Source organism: Rhinopithecus roxellana, chromosome 17 (assembly GCF_007565055.1).
Source record: "Rhinopithecus roxellana isolate Shanxi Qingling chromosome 17, ASM756505v1, whole genome shotgun sequence".
NCBI lineage: Eukaryota > Metazoa > Chordata > Mammalia > Primates > Cercopithecidae > Rhinopithecus > Rhinopithecus roxellana.
Window position 1 is genome coordinate 36,863,406 of NC_044565.1, and position 17,147 is coordinate 36,880,552.

Genomic DNA, 17,147 nt, shown 5'->3' on the forward strand with positions numbered 1-17,147 from the left:
TGCTTTCCCCTTGTAGGCATTTGAATCTGTGCCCTTTGCTGCAGGCTAGCAATGGATTTTGCTACCTCAGTCTATCGTCCTATCCAATTCCATTAAAACCAAACATCAAACTTGAAGACAAATAAGGAAAACTCACACATTTTCTGAGGAGTAGTTATATTCTTTTTTTTTTTTTTTTTTTTTTTTTTTTTTGAGACGGAGTCTGGCTCTGTCGCCCAGGCTGGAGTGCAGTGGCCGGATCTCAGCTCACTGCAAGCTCCGCCTCTCGGGTTTACGCCATTCTCCTGCCTCAGCCTCCCAAGTAGCTGGGACTACAGGCGCCCGCCAACTCGCCCGGCTAGTTTTTTGTATTTTTTAGTAGAGACGGGGTTTCGCTGTGTTAGCTAGGTTGGTCTCGATCTCCTGACCTCGCGATCCACCCGTCTCGGCCTCCCAAAGTGCTGGGATTACAGGCTTGAGCCACCGCGCCCGGCCGTTATATTCTTTTTAAACTGAAAAAAAAGTGAATACTTCTCTTAAATACAATTATATTTATTTGAGGTTCCCAATAAGAACTGATTTTCTACCCTCTGCCATAATTTTAGGAAGACTTTGTCATCATATCTCATAAATGGAATTTTGCTATTTTCAATCCTCTAGGAATATCTGGGTTCTTCATGCTCTCTTTATCTTAGTTTACTCTGAGGATCTGGATGTACAAGTGAAGACATTCTGTAGGAAACACTAATCCCAGGCAACAGTAGTAGGGGGTGGGGGATATAATACTAGGGAAACATAATAGCCATGAACAGCATTTCTCTGGCTCCACTGTCATTTACCTTCTAGGAATTCTGCAACCACTCAAATAATTCTGAGAATTTGCAAGAATTAGCCATCTGTGTAGCCAGTCTCCAAGATGGCTCCCAACAGTTCCGCTTCCTGGTATTCATACCTTTGTGTAGTTCCTGCTCACATTGGATAGGGGTAACCTATGTAAGAAATGGGATATTACGGAAGGGTGGCCTCTGAGGCTAGGGCATCAAAGACATTGCGGCCTCTACCTTGTTCACTCTTGTATCAGTCCCTAAGGGGAACACAGCTGCATGTTGTGACTACACTCAGGCAGTTCTGTGGAGAATTTCGTGTGGCTAACAGCTATGTGAATGAGCCATGTTGAAAAATGAATCCACTAGCCCCAGTCAAATCTTCAAGTGACTGCAGCTCTGGCTGATCGCTTAACTGTATATAACATGACAGACCCTGAGTTGGAATTACCTAGCTAAGCTGTTCCCGGTTTCCTGACTGACAGAAACTGTGTGAGATCTTAACTGTTTGTTATCGTTTTAATTTTGGAACCTTTAAATTTTGGAATAGTTTGTTGCAGAGTGATATATAACCAATACCACATCTTGGCTACCATTCATTCATTCAACAAACGTTTATTTATTTACTTTTTTTTGTAGGTGGTGGAAGGGACTGTGTTTTGCTATGTTGCCCAGACTGGTCTTGAACTCCTGGCCTCAAGCGATCCTCCCACTTCCACCTCCCAAAGTATTGAGATTACAGGCATGAGCCACCGTGTCTGGCTTATTTGTTATTTATTATGTGTTAAACGTCATGCTAGGTGCTCAGGACACAGTAGAATAAGACTACCATGGTACCTGTCCTGGTGGAAATTATTATCTAATGGGAGAGATGGATATTAAGAAAGTATACAGAGGAGACAACATTGAGAGGAAAGGGGAACACTTTAGGATAAAGATGGGGAAGTTGAAGAAAGGACATTAAACCTGAGTCCTGAGACTAGAAAGCACCAGGAGGTGCCTGACCTTTTTCTTTCTCACCTGTCTTGGTGTTTTCACTTTTTGCTGCCTTGAGTTCCTCTGGACTTGAGGCTGGGTGTTAAAGAAACTAACACAAATGAAATGAAATGATACAGAAATCCTACTTTTCTTAGGGGCAAATCTCCCCTATGGTGGAAAATGGCCCATGCAGGATGAATGCTTTAAAAAAAACCCAGGAGAGCTTGTAGTGGCCAAATAGCTCTGCATAAGGAAGGGAGCTGGGGGATATTTAAAAGCTGCCTAAAAGAGGGTCCTGAGAGGGAATAGAAACTAAGAGAAACTTGAAAGAGAAAAAAAAGTCTAACAGGAATTGTTACGCCCTAGTTTCTTGGGTGGTATGTGATAAAATGCACTTCTTCCCACAAAATAGTAAGATTCCTTGTTCCCTAACGCTTTCTGGAGTAGTTTTGATTCTTGAGGATTCAGCAAAGCACCACATCCTTCTTCCAGGTTGGCTTCAGGTGAACCCAAGGCTTGTTCGTAGGAGACCAGCCACCTATGGTTTGGACATAAAAATGGAAATAAATAAATGTTCCTGATCGTCACTATAATTCCAAAATAGCTATACTCCTGATGCTCGATGATGGCATCACTGTCACTGCTGACCGCTGTACAGAGGTTGTTAAAAGCAGGCCTGGATAGGTGCTGCTGCAGCTGCCAACACCGCTGCCAGCACCATGCCAAGCATTTACACACTGCTTGGGAAATACAGGCTGGCTGCAAGACTGAATGAGGAAAGCTGCCCAACTGCCACTACCTTCCCCTTTCATGCTCCAGGGAGTGGGGTTCACGAGGAAGCAGGGGGTTTATGGCCGCGTCCTTGTTCTAGCACTCAAGTGTGGCTCCACTGAGCAGGGCCTGGGACCACAGAGTTGCCACTTCCTTCTCAACTTGCCTGTCTTCCTGCATCGAACTGCCTGAGCACTTCTTCCCTTAGGATGACTTCTTTACCAGGAGCACTTGTGTGTTTTATACTACTAGGCCTCCACTGGCCTTTAGAAAGCACCTAGCCTTTTCTGACCTTGAGGGCGAACATGACTTGGGTTTAAATAAGGAATTTCTGCAGCCTCTGGTATTCTCTGAGTGTCCAGACCAAACATAAGCCCAGCAGCTCCTGATGTTCCACACCCACACTGCCAGTACAGTAGATGCTAGCCCCATGTGGCCACTTACAGTTAAATTGATTTAAATGACATAAAATGGAAAATTCAGTTCCTTAGTCACCTTAATGCTCAAATATGGCTAGGAGCCATTGTACTGGACAGTTGATATTATAGAACATTTCCAACACCACAGAAAGTTTTAGTGGATAATGCTGTATCTTGAGCCAGAGCTCATAGAATGAATTCTGCTATCTAGGAGCTGGCTACTACGATTAAACGAGGAAACTGTCCATTCAGGTTAAACAGCGGAAGCCCATCTCACCCACGGGCTAGGTACAAAAGTCAACAGATCTTTGTTTCTTTGGCTGAGGAAAGATTTGGCTTGTGGTTAGGGGCCATGCATAAGAAATACTGATGGTATCTTTGTACACTGGCGGAACACTGCAGGGAGCTAGAGGGCTTAACTATGAGAGACCCAGGAAGCAGAACCAACTGAAGGCACATTTGAATCACATCCCCATTCTTGGGCTCCTTTCTCTTTCAATGGAACGACAGGTGGAATTGTCCCTGTGGTATTTATTTATTTATTTACTTGAGACAGTACAGGAATGCTATCAGCTCACTGCAGCCTCAAACTCCTGGGCTCAATCGATTCTCCTGTCTCAGCTTCCCAAGTAGCTGAGATTACAGGCATGTGCCACCACATGTAGATAATTTAATTTATTTTTTATTTTTATTTATTTATTTTTTTAAGAGACAGGGTCCTGCTATGTTGCCCAGGCTGGTCTCCAGTTCCTGCCCTCAAGTGATCCTCCTGCCTTGGCCTCCCAAATCTCTGGGATTAAAGTGTGAGCCATGGCACCCATATATAGTATTTAAACAGTTTTTTGCTTTGTTCTATATTTTGGTGATAAATGCATGGGGCTGAAGTTTGAGTACATTCAATGATGGGATTCCTTGTAGATAGTCCACAAAGCAGGCCTTCTTTGCCCCAGGCTTTGTTCAAGGAAGGGTCTGCTCTCTACCAGAGACCCATGTGTTTTGCAATTAAAGAACATACATTTCCTCCCTGAACTCTTTTCTTGGGAGGCTAGAATTTCAGCCACATCACCGAGCATTAGGAAACACAACCCTGGCCCCATAGATCAAACCCGAAGTTAGTATATACTGGTGAGTTTTGTGCCTGTAAACATGCAAAGGGGATTTAGGTCCTTAGAAACACGGCTAAAGTCCTTTAGACCAGGGGTCCCCAATCCCCAGCCATGGACCAGTAATAGTTGGTGGCTTGATAGGAACCAGGCCACACAGTAGGAGGTGAATGGTGGACGAATGAGTGAAGCTTCATCTGTATTTACAGCTGCTCCCCATTGCTCGCATTACCACCTGAGATACCTCCAGTTAGATCAGCAGTGGCAATAGATTCTCATAGGAGTGTGAACCCTATTGTGAACTGCTCATGTGCGGGATCTAGGTTGTGTACTCCATATGATAATCTAAAGCCTGGTGATCTTTCACTGTCTCCCGTCACCCCCCAGTGGGACTGTCTGGCTGCAGGAAAACAAGGGCTCCCACTGATTCTACATTATGTTGAGTTGTATAATTATCTCATAATATATTACAATGTAATACTAATAGAAATAAAGTGCACAATAAATGTAATGTGCTTGAATCATCCCAAAACAATCCCTCCTCCTCCCTGTCTGTGGAAAAATTGTCTTCCACAAAATCAGTGTCTGGTGCCAAAAAGGTTGGAGACCATTGCTTCAGACCCTCCCCACCTACCCCCATCACCCAAGACATGGCAAGCTCTGTCCTCCCCAACCTTCTGTAGCTTGCTATGTTCTGCCTACTCAGGCTGACTCTAATTATCTATTGACATTCATCTTTATGTGTATTCTATATGTATACATCTTGTCTTTACAGCTTAATCATAAATTATTTAAGGGTAAATGGTATGTGTCTTTTCCCTGTTTGGTACCCCACAATGTCTAATACACCTTCAGATACAGTGCTTCTTTCACATCTAACTACATTGGCACCAGTTATGAGTGATTCTCTCAGAGGAGAGAGAAATGATGGCTATGGTTAACCAGACAGATATGTTTTAAAATTTGTTTTAATTATGTACTTAATTCTGAAGGATTGTAAGGGGACTCTCATGTCAAGGATTTACATCATTTACAAAACCGAAAAGAAAGTTAGTTGCCTTAAAACAAACCAACCTGTGAGGTGACCCCAGTGTCGACTTTAATCGGAGCCCTATGAGAGCAGATCCATTTCCAACCTCTTCTAATAAAAGACTGTGGTCTTGTGCTCCATAGTGTGTATGATTTTTTTTTTTTTAAATCTGAGGATTTAAAAAATGTGTGATACATGGTTAATTAGAATCTTAGAGTAACAGACCACACTACTACATGAAGATTCTCATTTTAAAAAATGTTTTCAGCAGTTTCTCATCATTTGGTGCATCTCTTCCTTGTTCACTTTTTATTATAACACTAAATATCATTTTATGCTGAGCTAAAGGTCGTTGTTATTGCATTAGGAGGAATCTGTGTGTTCTAATATTGGAACAGCTGCAATAACTTAGAGTAAAAAAAATCCCTAAGTATATTTTACAAATGCTATTCTAAATATTGCCTAATACATTGCTAACTTTGGCTAGATTTTAAATAAAATGAGAGGCCAATGAAAGTATATGTAAGGCATATTCTGGCGAATTAGAACATAGTCTTAAGGATTAGCAGTTTTTACACTGTTTCTTTATAAAACTGTGGAGGATTATTATAGAAATTGGTGTCATGATTATTTTAAACTCTGGCTTTATTAGCTGTAAGAAATGCTTTACTCCTGCATGACCTGCTGTCACCTCTGGCTCTCCAAGCTCACCATAGCAAGTGGCATTGCAGTCCTTATTTCCCACAGGAGGTCAGTTAAGGCTGGAGGTTTAAAGCACCAGCCTGAGCACACATCACAAATCCAGGAGGCGTGGACGCCCCATTTCCAACTCCTTGTTGTCACCAGAGACTCACCACTTTGCTTCCTCCTGTTTCCATCCCAACTGTTTAGGTAAGCTTTGATAATTTGCATCTGTCGTTTTAGAATTAATAACAGAATACTGACAGAAAGGGATGTGTTGGGGTTATTAGCAAACATTTGTTATTGTTCTGACTCATGAAAGCTTGGAAGGCCCCCAAAACCCCACATCATCCCCAAGGCCTGTGGTTGGCTTGCAGCTTCCCAGGGCCTATTATTTAGGGACTGTCTGTGTTGTCCTATCAAACAATGATGCCTCCTCACCCTCTGTTTGTTCATCCAGTCACCATCTTTCCCTGGGAGATGGAAGGGTGTATCAAAGCAAGAGAAAGAGTCAGTGGTTATTTCTTCCTCTGCTCTCTAGGTTGGGTATTGTTTCTGTACCTTAGATACACCCATTTTAATTAATTATGAAGTCTATATTTTGCAAGGCAGGTCTCTGCCTTATGCAGAAGATTTTGTGTGTGTGTGCATGTGAAAAATCATTGTGAAATTAACCTGGTGATTTGGAAGCAAGTGGCTCAAGGCAACCATGCAACATTACGTACACACTCAGTTGCATTTTCCTGTGAAAGGAAGCCTTTAAATTCATTTCTAAAGTGCCGTGAAAGCTCACTTGGGCCACTGCTACTTGCCCTTTGCCTCTTTACAAGCTGTAAGCCACCATGTGGATTTGCATCAGAGAAAACTGAGTTCCACTTTGACAATTCTTCAGTGAATAACTAATTGAAATGCTTACCAAGAAGGAAGACAGGTCTCCTCTAGAACTTTAATCTTTCTAGGGGCAATCGCTATTTAAAATAGGTGTCAGAGTGCCATCTAGGTCCTAAACCAACCCAAAGAAGGAGGATTTTTACAAGACTCAGTTGAAAGGCAAACTTTCTTTTACTACAGTGTTTTAATTTTGAGGTAGAGGCAGAAGTGAGCAAATGAAATGATAGAGAAATCCTAGAGAAGAGAAGGTTAAGTCAAGGACAGTGACACATAGTTGTAATGTTGTAATGATAGTTGCAGGATCTTGGCAGAGAAGGATGTGCCTGTGTTGAAATGCAGTTTTCACAGAATGATATCCATAGATTGGAATCTCAAGGCCTGTACAACCCAACAGTTAGGAGTTCCCAAAGGCAGCGTCATTTAATCTAAGATTCAGGAGACCCAGGACCACCTATACCATCCAGGGTGCTTCTTGTTTTTTTGTTTTTGTTTTCTTTGAGACAGAGTCTAGCTCTGTCACTGCAGGCCGGAGTGCAGTGGCATGATCATGGCCCACGCCGCCTCAACTTCCCTGGCTCCATCGATTCTCCCTGCTCAGTCTCTTGAGTAGCTGGGACTATAGGCATGTGTTGCCACACCTATTTTTTTGTTTGTTTGTTTTCAATTGAGATGGGGTCCCCCGGAGTTGCTCAGACTGGTCTCAAATTCCTGGTCTCACATGATCCTCTGGCCTTGGCCTCCCAAAGTACTGGGATTATAGGCATGAGCCACCACACCTGGGTGGTTTTGAAAATACAAGCCCCTGGGCCCTACTCCAGACCTGGTGAAACAGAGATCTCCTGGGGGCTGGGGGAACGGGAGAGCTATCTGCCTGTTAATCACACTAAAGTTTAAAGCCACCAGAGACCTTTGTCTTTTATACTCACTGATGGATCCAAGTGACACAACTCAATAAATACCTGTTGAATGAATGAAGGCCTTAAGGGTTCGTGGCACTCAAAGGCCCCAATTACGGATATATTTTCCAGGCCATCTAATCCAAAATGCTGTCATAAGTAAAATGTCACATCCCCCAAGAGGCGTTCCTAACCAGACTAGGGAGCAAGGGAAGCTCTCCTATCTTTGTCCAACAGCCTCAGCAAACTGTCCCTACTTTAACAGGCCTCATCTGCCAGTACTTAACTACAAATGCTGTGACAGAGGAAGCAGCAAACCAGCCTCACAATGCTACACTCTAAAAAAAGATGGGATCAATAAAATTAAGGTATAAATAGGGCCCTAGATATAGCATGTGAGTAAATCTGTCACCCAACAATGACAGAAGTTGGGCAAACTTCTATAAGCCATACTGTTTTATCTGTAGGCTGAATAGCCAAGAGATTAAATTTCTTCCCTAATCATTCAAACCACACGAAAAGAGAAGGCAAGAGAAATGCAATCTTGTTTCTGTATCTACATTGTGCTAAGATTGTATTTGCTGATAAAAACCCACTGCATCCTTCAACATCTGAATGGATTAACTGTAGTGTATCTATACAATGGAATGCAATAAAAACTATTGATATACACAAGAATGACTCTCAAATGCATTATGCAAATTGAGAAGCCAACTATAAAAGATTACATGTTATACGATTGCTTTTAAGAAAACATTACAAAAAATGCAAAACTATGGGGAGGGATAATGGATCTGTGGATGCCTAATTAGGATTAGGAATGGGGGACAAATTTATCTGCAAAGGAGTAGCACAAAGGAATTTTTTGAGATGATGAAATGATCCCATATTCTGATTGAGATGGTAGTTACATGACTATATGTATATGTTAAAACTCAGAACTTTATACCAAAAGAGTAAATTTGCTGTAGGCAAATTATATTTTAAAGGAACCCACTGCATTTACCATTCACAATGTAAGTTATTAGATCTCTGAGGGCCCTGAGACACTTTTCTTCTGTTTATCAGTGTGGGGAATGCAGGAAAAAGTTATCTTGAGGCACAAGTGTGAAAGTGAGGAATCACTGCTAGGCCTTAGGGTCTATGCTAAGTACATTATACCTGGCGCCAAATGTAGCATGTTAGAAACTGGAAACTGTTTTGTAGAAAATTCCTTTATTATAGTGCAAATAACTTTCAGCAGTGACATAATGTAACAACACATTTAGCAACATTTTACACCACGCAGTAAATAAGAAAGTGTTTCTTTGAAAATATGTCATCATAGGAACATTATTTCTACATTAATGCCAGAAAATGCCAAGGCCGTTTATCTCAAGGCAACAGGGCTCCCTCCTTCCTTTTGGGTATCTTCTTTTTAACACAAATGAAATGACTTGCCATTTTAACAAATCCTCAATTATAAAAGCGATGTCTCAGGGGGTTTTGAACTAAGGTCGGCAAGATTTGAAATGGGGCTTCAAAAATTTAAATAATAATTTTAAAATACTTCCGGAATAGCCTAAAAAGTAGAAGTCACTTCTATTAGGTTTTAAGTAGATATACACACTCACTGTAGAAATGGACAGATTGTCTAAAGCCTACTTTCTATTCCCCCAGAGTCTGATTGTTATTTATACTCCTTGGTTTTGGTTATTGCAGAACTGGGGCTCTGGTCAGAAATAACTCCTCACATACCCAAATATTTTCCTGTGGAAGCTTTAAATTGCACTTTCCATCCTGAAATTCTCACCTTAGACCTCACAGGTCCAGGAGAGGGTGTGAATACTGTTTCCAGTTTACAGCTAAAGCCCCTTACTAATTTGGGCTATACCTGAATCAAATCATCACATCATTTAGATTAATCCCAATAGGCTTATCCAAGAGGTTCCCACTAACCTCACAGAGAAACAAACAGTTAACATTGCATTTTCACACTAAGCTGCCTAAGGGCTTGGCTGCTAATGAGTTAGCTGATAGGTAGACAGAATAAGAGTCTCAATTCCAATCAGTTACACGCCCTGCTCCTCTAGTTTCTTCTGAATTATGCAGTGGGTGGGAACGGTTGGCCACTCAAAAGAGTCTTCCTATGGGGCTCTTCCACCATAGGTTGAATCAAAACTCTCACAAATGTTATTTCAAGGTGCCCTTTAAGTATCTATACAAACACTTCTCAAAATTTAGGGACTTTGAAGTGACAAGCCATGAGAAGTTAATCACAGGCTTGAAAATACCTGGAACCACAGAACAGCCCCCACGGAACAGGCTGAATATGGTTAAATAAGTTGGCTGAAAACATGAAGCTTTTCAATACACAGCCAGTCTTGTTGGATACAGTATCTTCTTATATAATACAATGGAACTGTGCTAAACAGTTTCAAAGTTGAGAAGAATCCAAATATATTACCTATAAAAAATTCACAATTTTAGTTTGTTTATTTTAGACTTTGGTACTGAAACACTGTCTACATTCTTGACACTTGAAAATGACATGGTCACTTCAGTGCCTCTGCATGTTGTGTAAAAAAAAAAAAAAAAAAAAAAACTCAAAAAAGCAAAGCAAGACAAGGATGTGTCATTACAAGACACCGTATGCTGTACAAACAAAACCTAAATTATATATAAATACACCCCCACCCCAGAACCCTGTCTTCTCTCACTACCTGATCAAAGCAATGCCAAGGGTCCCTCCCTCCAGGGCCAATGTAGCTTGTAAAGTCCAGAACCCAGGACTTTAAGCATCCCTTGCCTTGCAGAGACATTTACAGTACTGCAGCCTCCTGTTGGAGTCACCCTGTTTGATCAGTTCCATAAGTGCAGGGAAACGCCTACAGCTTAATTGGAAGCATTCACTCTACTGGCTGGATTCAAAGACCTGGAGTCCTGGGAGTTAACCTTTCAGATAAACTGGATCATTTCCTAATCTGAATCCCATCTAATCCTACTATCTCCTCAGAGCCAACACAGTAGGAAGCATCTTCTACTATGAAGCTTCCAAAGGCATTACTTAGGGGTATTGGTGAGGGTCACATAAGAAAAGTTATACAATGAGCTAACAGCTTAAGTTGATATAAATTACTTCCAAGTAAGTTATTCAGGGCCATTTGCATCTGCTTTACACTGAATTCCATAGTCATCTTCATATTATTCCTTTAAAAGTTTACATTATAGTCGCTTTAAAAATTGTCTAAGCAGTCACCTCTTGTGTTTTTGATTAATTTAATAACAACTTAATGAGCTATTATATAAATCAAGAGAGAAATAATTAGTCTTAAGGAAGCCAATACTGTGCCAATTCCCAGTAAGGAGAAAAAGCAATGTAAATAGAATTTTACATAACCAACAATAACTTGAAAAGCAGTTTTATCAAAATGGTTTTGCAAAGGTTTCCGAAAAGCACTTACAGCAATTTATATCAAGAGATCCTAAGTTTAGGGGTATGGAGAATCTCAATTCTTTAAAGTAGAAATTCACCAGTTTCATAATTGTAATATGTCATTTTCTCCCCTAGGACCTAAGATATTTATACATTCAAAAGTTTATAACTTGCTGTTCTTGAGACATTGTTTGTTCTCTACTACATACATTGAGTAAAATAAATAACTACAAGAAAGCTTCAACAATCTAAATTAACATTATGCTGTGCAAAACAAAAACAAAAACAAAACAAAAAAAAGTCAGATCTTGAACAACCTACATTCTATGTAAATACCCTGACTAAAATATTGGTTGTGCTACACAATTCCACTTCAGCGCAGAAATGCATTGATTTCACTGTACCATTGTTGGTGGCTTCTCAAGTGTCTTTAGCACTTCTGTTTCTAAGCATTGCCTTGCTTTGAAAAGATGAATAATTTGCTACCAAATCACAAATCATCACAAATCCATTTTAGTGTGGTCTGAATAAAATCCAGCATAAATGTATTATTTTATTCTGGGTATAACGGCTCGGTGTCTTTGTCCCAACAGCTTTCTTCTTAAGGGCAAACCACGGTTGAAGTTGTCATTTTGGGTTTAAACTGTACAAAAGAGGAGACAGTGAAGCTTGCCATTTGTTTTTGTTTTCTTTTTAAGTGTCCAGATCTTGCTAGGACACTTCTTCCAGACCAACAGTCAGAGAGTTGTGGCACGTGATCCTATTTGAAATAGAGGTGGTCTAAATCAGCCAAGCTTGGTGATCTGGAGGTCTCCGTTTATCTTTATGGTGTCAATTGCAGATAACGTTTGAATGCGATGGTAAAAATCAAAAAGTTGGTGTCCATCCACAAACACTCGGAAACGTGGGTGCTCACAAAGAATTTCCACCTGGAAGAAACAAAATAATAATCCACAATTTCAATGAACCCTACTGGGGAAAACAAATAATACTTCATTTTAGAGAAAAAAAGGCAGTATCTTCAGTGGTTCACAAACATTAGAATGTATTGAAACCTGCAGAGGGCTTGTTAGAACACAGATTGTTGGGCTTTACCTCCAAAATTTCTGATTCAGTAGGTGTAAGAATGTGTGTTTCTACCAAGTTCCAAGGTAATGCTGATATTGCTAGAATAGAGAACCCACTTTGAGAACCATTGCTCTACACTATTCAATATAATACCTTTTAAAGATTTAAAACTGCATTGCTTTAACATATCTCCCTTCTCCCTATACTCCAGAAAGTGATGTAAAGTAGCACAGACTTGTTTATATGGCACTTAATGCCTCCACTGTCATCCCCTGAACTATTCCACCTTCAGAAGGGCCCCTCACAAGGCAGAACTGGCATCCATTAGTAGCAGACCATAATAGTCTAGACACTCAAAATATGCTAAGCACTAAGGCAGAGAGAAGGTTACACATAGTAATTACCACTGGACAAAGAACATGTAATTAGCAAGGTTTTGTTGAGTCAAACAGAAATACGGGTTCCATAAGGTAAAAGCTTTTTCCTCAAGTAATTTACCATAAAGTTTAATTACTGGTAGTGTGCTATGATGGGTTTATTAAAAGCATTGGTATTCACCATGTAAGGAGGCTCCATATGTGATATTAGTCACATTTAATTCATATTACTAAAATTTTATCACCAAGAAAGGCCTATTTCACTTCAGTTTTGTTGTTGGGCACATTATATTCCTCCTGGCAGTCAGAAGCTGTGGTTATTCACATTCATGAGCTATGCATTAAGGTTCATCACTGAGAAACTATCCTCGCCAAGAGGAGCCCAAGGGGACATCATCATTCTAGAGAAAGGGGTGAGGAGAGAGAATGGGTCAAGGGTGCTTTCCAGAGACTATAACTAGAAGGGCAACTATCTAAATTCTACCACTGATGCAAAAATCATGGATTCTTATTTTCCCCCTCAGAATGTAAGAAGGGAAGTGAAATAATTACTTCTTCATGAGGCACTTGAAAATTTCTAGATGAAGGGTAACCAGTTAAGTGTAGTTCTGTTTTATTGGGCTCATATGTCATGGAGCTTTTAACTGAGTTGTCATTATTGTGATGTAATGTGAAGGTGTAATGACAATTCATCACTAGGTCTGGCCCCTTTTCAACACCATTACTACTTGCATTTCCTTTTTTTTTTTGACAGAGCCTTGCTCTGTCACCCAGGTTGGAGTGCAGTGATGTAACCATAGCTCACTGTAGCCTTGAATGTCTGGGCTCAAGCGATCCTCCCGTCTCAGCCTCCCAAATAGCTAGGACTACAGGTGTGTGACACTACGCCAGGCTAATCTTTTTTTTTTTTTAAAGAGGCAGGGTTTTTGCTATGTTTCCTAGGCTGGTCTTGAACTCCTTTGCTCAAGCAATCCTCTTGCCTCAGCCTCCCAAAGTGGTGGGATTACAGGCACAAGCCAATGTGCCACTACTTGCATCTCTTATTTGGCATTGCCTTTCATAGAGGAAGGTGCTGCTAATGCTGCTTGATTGAATGAAAAGTTTGGATTGTGCTTCCTGCCCAAAAGATAGTGGGGAGCAAATCTTTATTCATCCAGTCCCAAGGGAAGGAATTTGTCAGCCACACAGTCTGTAACCATGAAATAGACTGAGGTTAATTAATCCAGAGCGGGAAACAAGGACACAAACATGGCCTCATTAGCAAAGGGAACAAGAGAAAATGAAATGATCATCATCATTTAAATGTCATACAAATAAGGCTGAGAGCTAATAAGTAGCTCTCAACCTTATTAATATTTATTAATATTTAATAAGTGGGTATTTACTAGTATTGATTAATCAATCAGATATTTGGGGGTAGGTATCTACTATATGTTGGGTACTACATAGAAAAGTTACTTATTCTTAACAATTTGGTCATGTAAATATGGGTCTATTTAAATGTATGAGCTGAATAGAACTAACAGTTACTACGGCAAGTGTTAATTTACATCCACAAACAGAGCTCTTTTGATCTTTTTTTCACCATTGGGTGACAAATTTCCTGGACATGCAAAAATTCTGGCCGCTTCAAGTGTTCTTGGCACACACTAGGTAAGCCGAACATTATCACCCTGCCAGTGGCTGGAGCCGAGGCACTCGAGGTACTCACCCTGAATGGCTGGTCTGGAATGAATGGAAAGTAAGGGATTGCTGACTGTTCTTCACCCCTCTCCCCAGATATACAAGAATTTCTGAGTAGCTGCCGATCTGTGAACACAGCTTTGAGTTCGATTGCCACATCGGCAGGAGGGTCTTCCGAGTCCCCACAGGTCAAGCTGATTGCAAAGCTGAAAAGAAAATCATCTCATTGATTCAGGGTTGGATATAAAAACATTTCAAAATTACCCAGGTGCTTATATTTCCTGTTCCTCCTCTGGGTTTGCCCGTTTTTAAGAGGCCACTACTCTTCAAGAGAGGTTAGATTATGGAGAAGTAAGTCAAACCAGTTTATTTTGTTACCTAAAGCAAGCTCTGGTGAAAACTTTGGTGGAGCTGAAAATGACTAAAATTAGCGATTTCAAATACCCCAAAGCGACCACACATCTATGTCTTAATCCACTTCGGAATTCTCAAAAACAGCCACAGAAATTGACCACGGGAAATAATGTTAAGTTGGGTTCTTATTCATCTTGATAGTTCTTGCTCCTGGCACCATGTTTCAAAACCATAAAAAAAAAAAAAAAAAAAAAAAAAAAATCCTTTGGCCTCCCTAAGGGTCAAAGAGAAAATGTGGGCCTATATTTATAATCTCTGATATAAATAGCTGTCTGGAGAAATGATGGCTGGGATTCATACACATTCTTTTCATGGGAACATGGTACTTTCTTGGCACTGGCAACTAGCAACACTGTCCACAAGGAGAGGAAGAGGAGGAGTGCTAAACTACAACAGGAGTGGGCAGGGCTCAGCCACAGCCTGATAGCTCTATCCTGACAAAGACTCTGCCTTACCTCTCTGGGTTGAGGTCTACAATGCCCATCACTAACACCTTCTTGCCTGGTCTCATGCCACCTTTAATGTGCCCACAAAATGGAACTATCTGCAAAGGGTGGGAAAAGAAAAATGAGTTTCACAGCCTGTTAGGGAAGAGCCAAGACCTCAGATCCTGAAGGCCTGACCCATTGGAAAATGCAATAAACAAACGAATAAAATTTTAAAAAGCAATGAGAAAGGAGGAGGGTACAGGCAGAGACACAGAACACAGAGCAAAGCCATTTACCAGTCGTGGGAAGTACACGTCCGCTTGAACTGGAGAGCTCAAAGAGTTGTTTAAATGGCCATCATCTAGTTTCTAAAAATAGAAGCACACAGATTGGCTTTCCATGGGCTCTTTTTTGGGGGGCTGGAGGAAGAACCCACACAGATGTGGTGGAATCCAGCAGTCTTCCACACGCACACAGTGTCTGCAGATGATGCCTCTTCACTGTCTCTTAGATAATCTCATAACCCCCGGGAAAAACCCATCCTTTCCACCCGGTGGTTAAGCTTCTGAAGATCCGCAGACCCTTCAGATCCAGATCAAAATCAAGGTCGAGGTCCACCGAGGAGCCAGAGCCCCACGCCGGAGGAGGGCAGGCCCCTCTTCAACCGCAAACGCTTCTGGAAGCGCGGTGGGCCAGGCCTGTCCTCCGGGACGTGGCTGAAGTGGAGCGGCCGTGCTCAACTTCTCTCGGGAGCCCCGGGCGCCGACCCATTTCCAAGGGGGAATCCCCGGGACGTTGGGGGCGGTGGCGGGGCGCGCGCCCCGGACACACTCACCCACGCGCACACCTGGCTGGCGGTTGCACGGCACAGATCGGGCTGTCGGGCGCCCCCACCCCGCCATCCTCCCCAAACTCCCTCCCCAGCCCAGAGCCCTGCAGCCCGGGAGCCTCTCCAGCCCCCAACACCGGCCGCGCGCAGCCGGCGGCTGCTAACAGGTACCGGGCGCCTTCCCACGCGGGGGGCGCTGGCCAGGCCTGAGGCTTCTCAGCACCCCAGCACTGCTGGAGCAGGCGGCAGCGGAGTGCGGGGCGGCGGGGAGGGGCGCCTCGCGCGCGCCCTGCCACACTCACCACCACGGCATCGCTGTCGGCCACCGATCCCGCCATCTTCTTGCCCGGCGCGGCGGGGTACGTGGGACGCAGCGCGCGGGCGGGGATCCCGGGGCTGTCCTGCGCGGGGCGGGGGCGGGGGCGCGGGTCCGAGCTGGCGCGGGCGCACGCACACACGAGGGGGCGCGCGCGCACACGCCCGGGGCCCGGCGCCGACCTGGCAGGCAGGGCCTGGGAGGAAGGGAGGGGAGGGAGGCAGCGCCGGCCGGGAGGGCTAAGGTGCTCACCGCGGCCCGGGACAGCCCCGGACCTGGACCGACGCTGCTGCTTGCTGCCGCTGCCGCTGCCCGACCAAGAAAGGTGGCAAGGGCCGTGCCGCGTCGGCCCTGGGCAGCATTTAAAGGCCTCCGGGACCCGGCTCGGGAACCGGGAACAGGGCGGGGACCCGGCGGGGCTGCCGCGGCTTGCTCGGCGGGCCCTGCCCCTCGGCCATTGGACGGTGGCGGAGGCCGGGGCGGGAGGGACGGGCCTGTCCCGGTCCGGGAGGGCGGGGACCCTGTCGGCGCACACCGGCCAGAGGGTGGGCAGGGCCGGGGCTGGAGAAGTGAGGGCCCGAGCCGGTCAGGTGACAGGTGCTCGTGCCACCGGCGCCACTCCCTCCAGCCTCCTTCCTCCTCCTGCCACGTCCTGGGGGCTGGTGGGGCGGTGGGAGGCGAGGTCGAGGGAAGACTGGGTGCTGGGGGTGGTATTCCAGAGTGGGAGACTCGGCAGGATTTCTTTCAGAGAATTCCAACAAAATCGGGGGAAGGATTCATTCTGCTCTCTAGGGCAGAAAGAGAATGAAAGGTCTGAAGGCTTGCAGAAATCAATGTGTGACCTGAAAGAACGAAGCAGAGAGGACTCAAGGTAGGGACCTTTCTATCCCAGAAGGCTAGAAACAGAAAGGTCTCTCTTCCCTGTGGAAGGACAGGCAGGTCTGCGGTTCCCTGGACTCTCTCGGGCAGGAGTCTAAGCCTTACCAAATCAAACTGGGCACAGTCACTGTCCTCAGAGAGCCTCCATTGAGCCCTGTTTTTAACA

At 43.6% G+C, this 17,147-nt stretch overlaps 1 protein-coding gene across 1 annotated transcript; it reads right to left on the bottom strand.

Annotated features, from left to right (window-relative positions):
• Positions 1-8,770: 8,770 nt before the first annotated feature.
• On the bottom strand, positions 8,771-16,647 carry LGALSL (galectin like). Its single transcript, XM_030921573.1, has 5 exons — positions 16,089-16,647; positions 15,254-15,325; positions 14,985-15,073; positions 14,144-14,321; positions 8,771-11,916 (listed from the first exon to the last, which is right to left on the bottom strand). Exons 1-5 carry the CDS (start codon positions 16,122-16,124, stop codon positions 11,773-11,775), a joined length of 519 nt encoding a protein of 172 aa, XP_030777433.1. The 5' UTR covers positions 16,125-16,647; the 3' UTR covers positions 8,771-11,772.
• Positions 16,648-17,147: the final 500 nt, after the last annotated feature.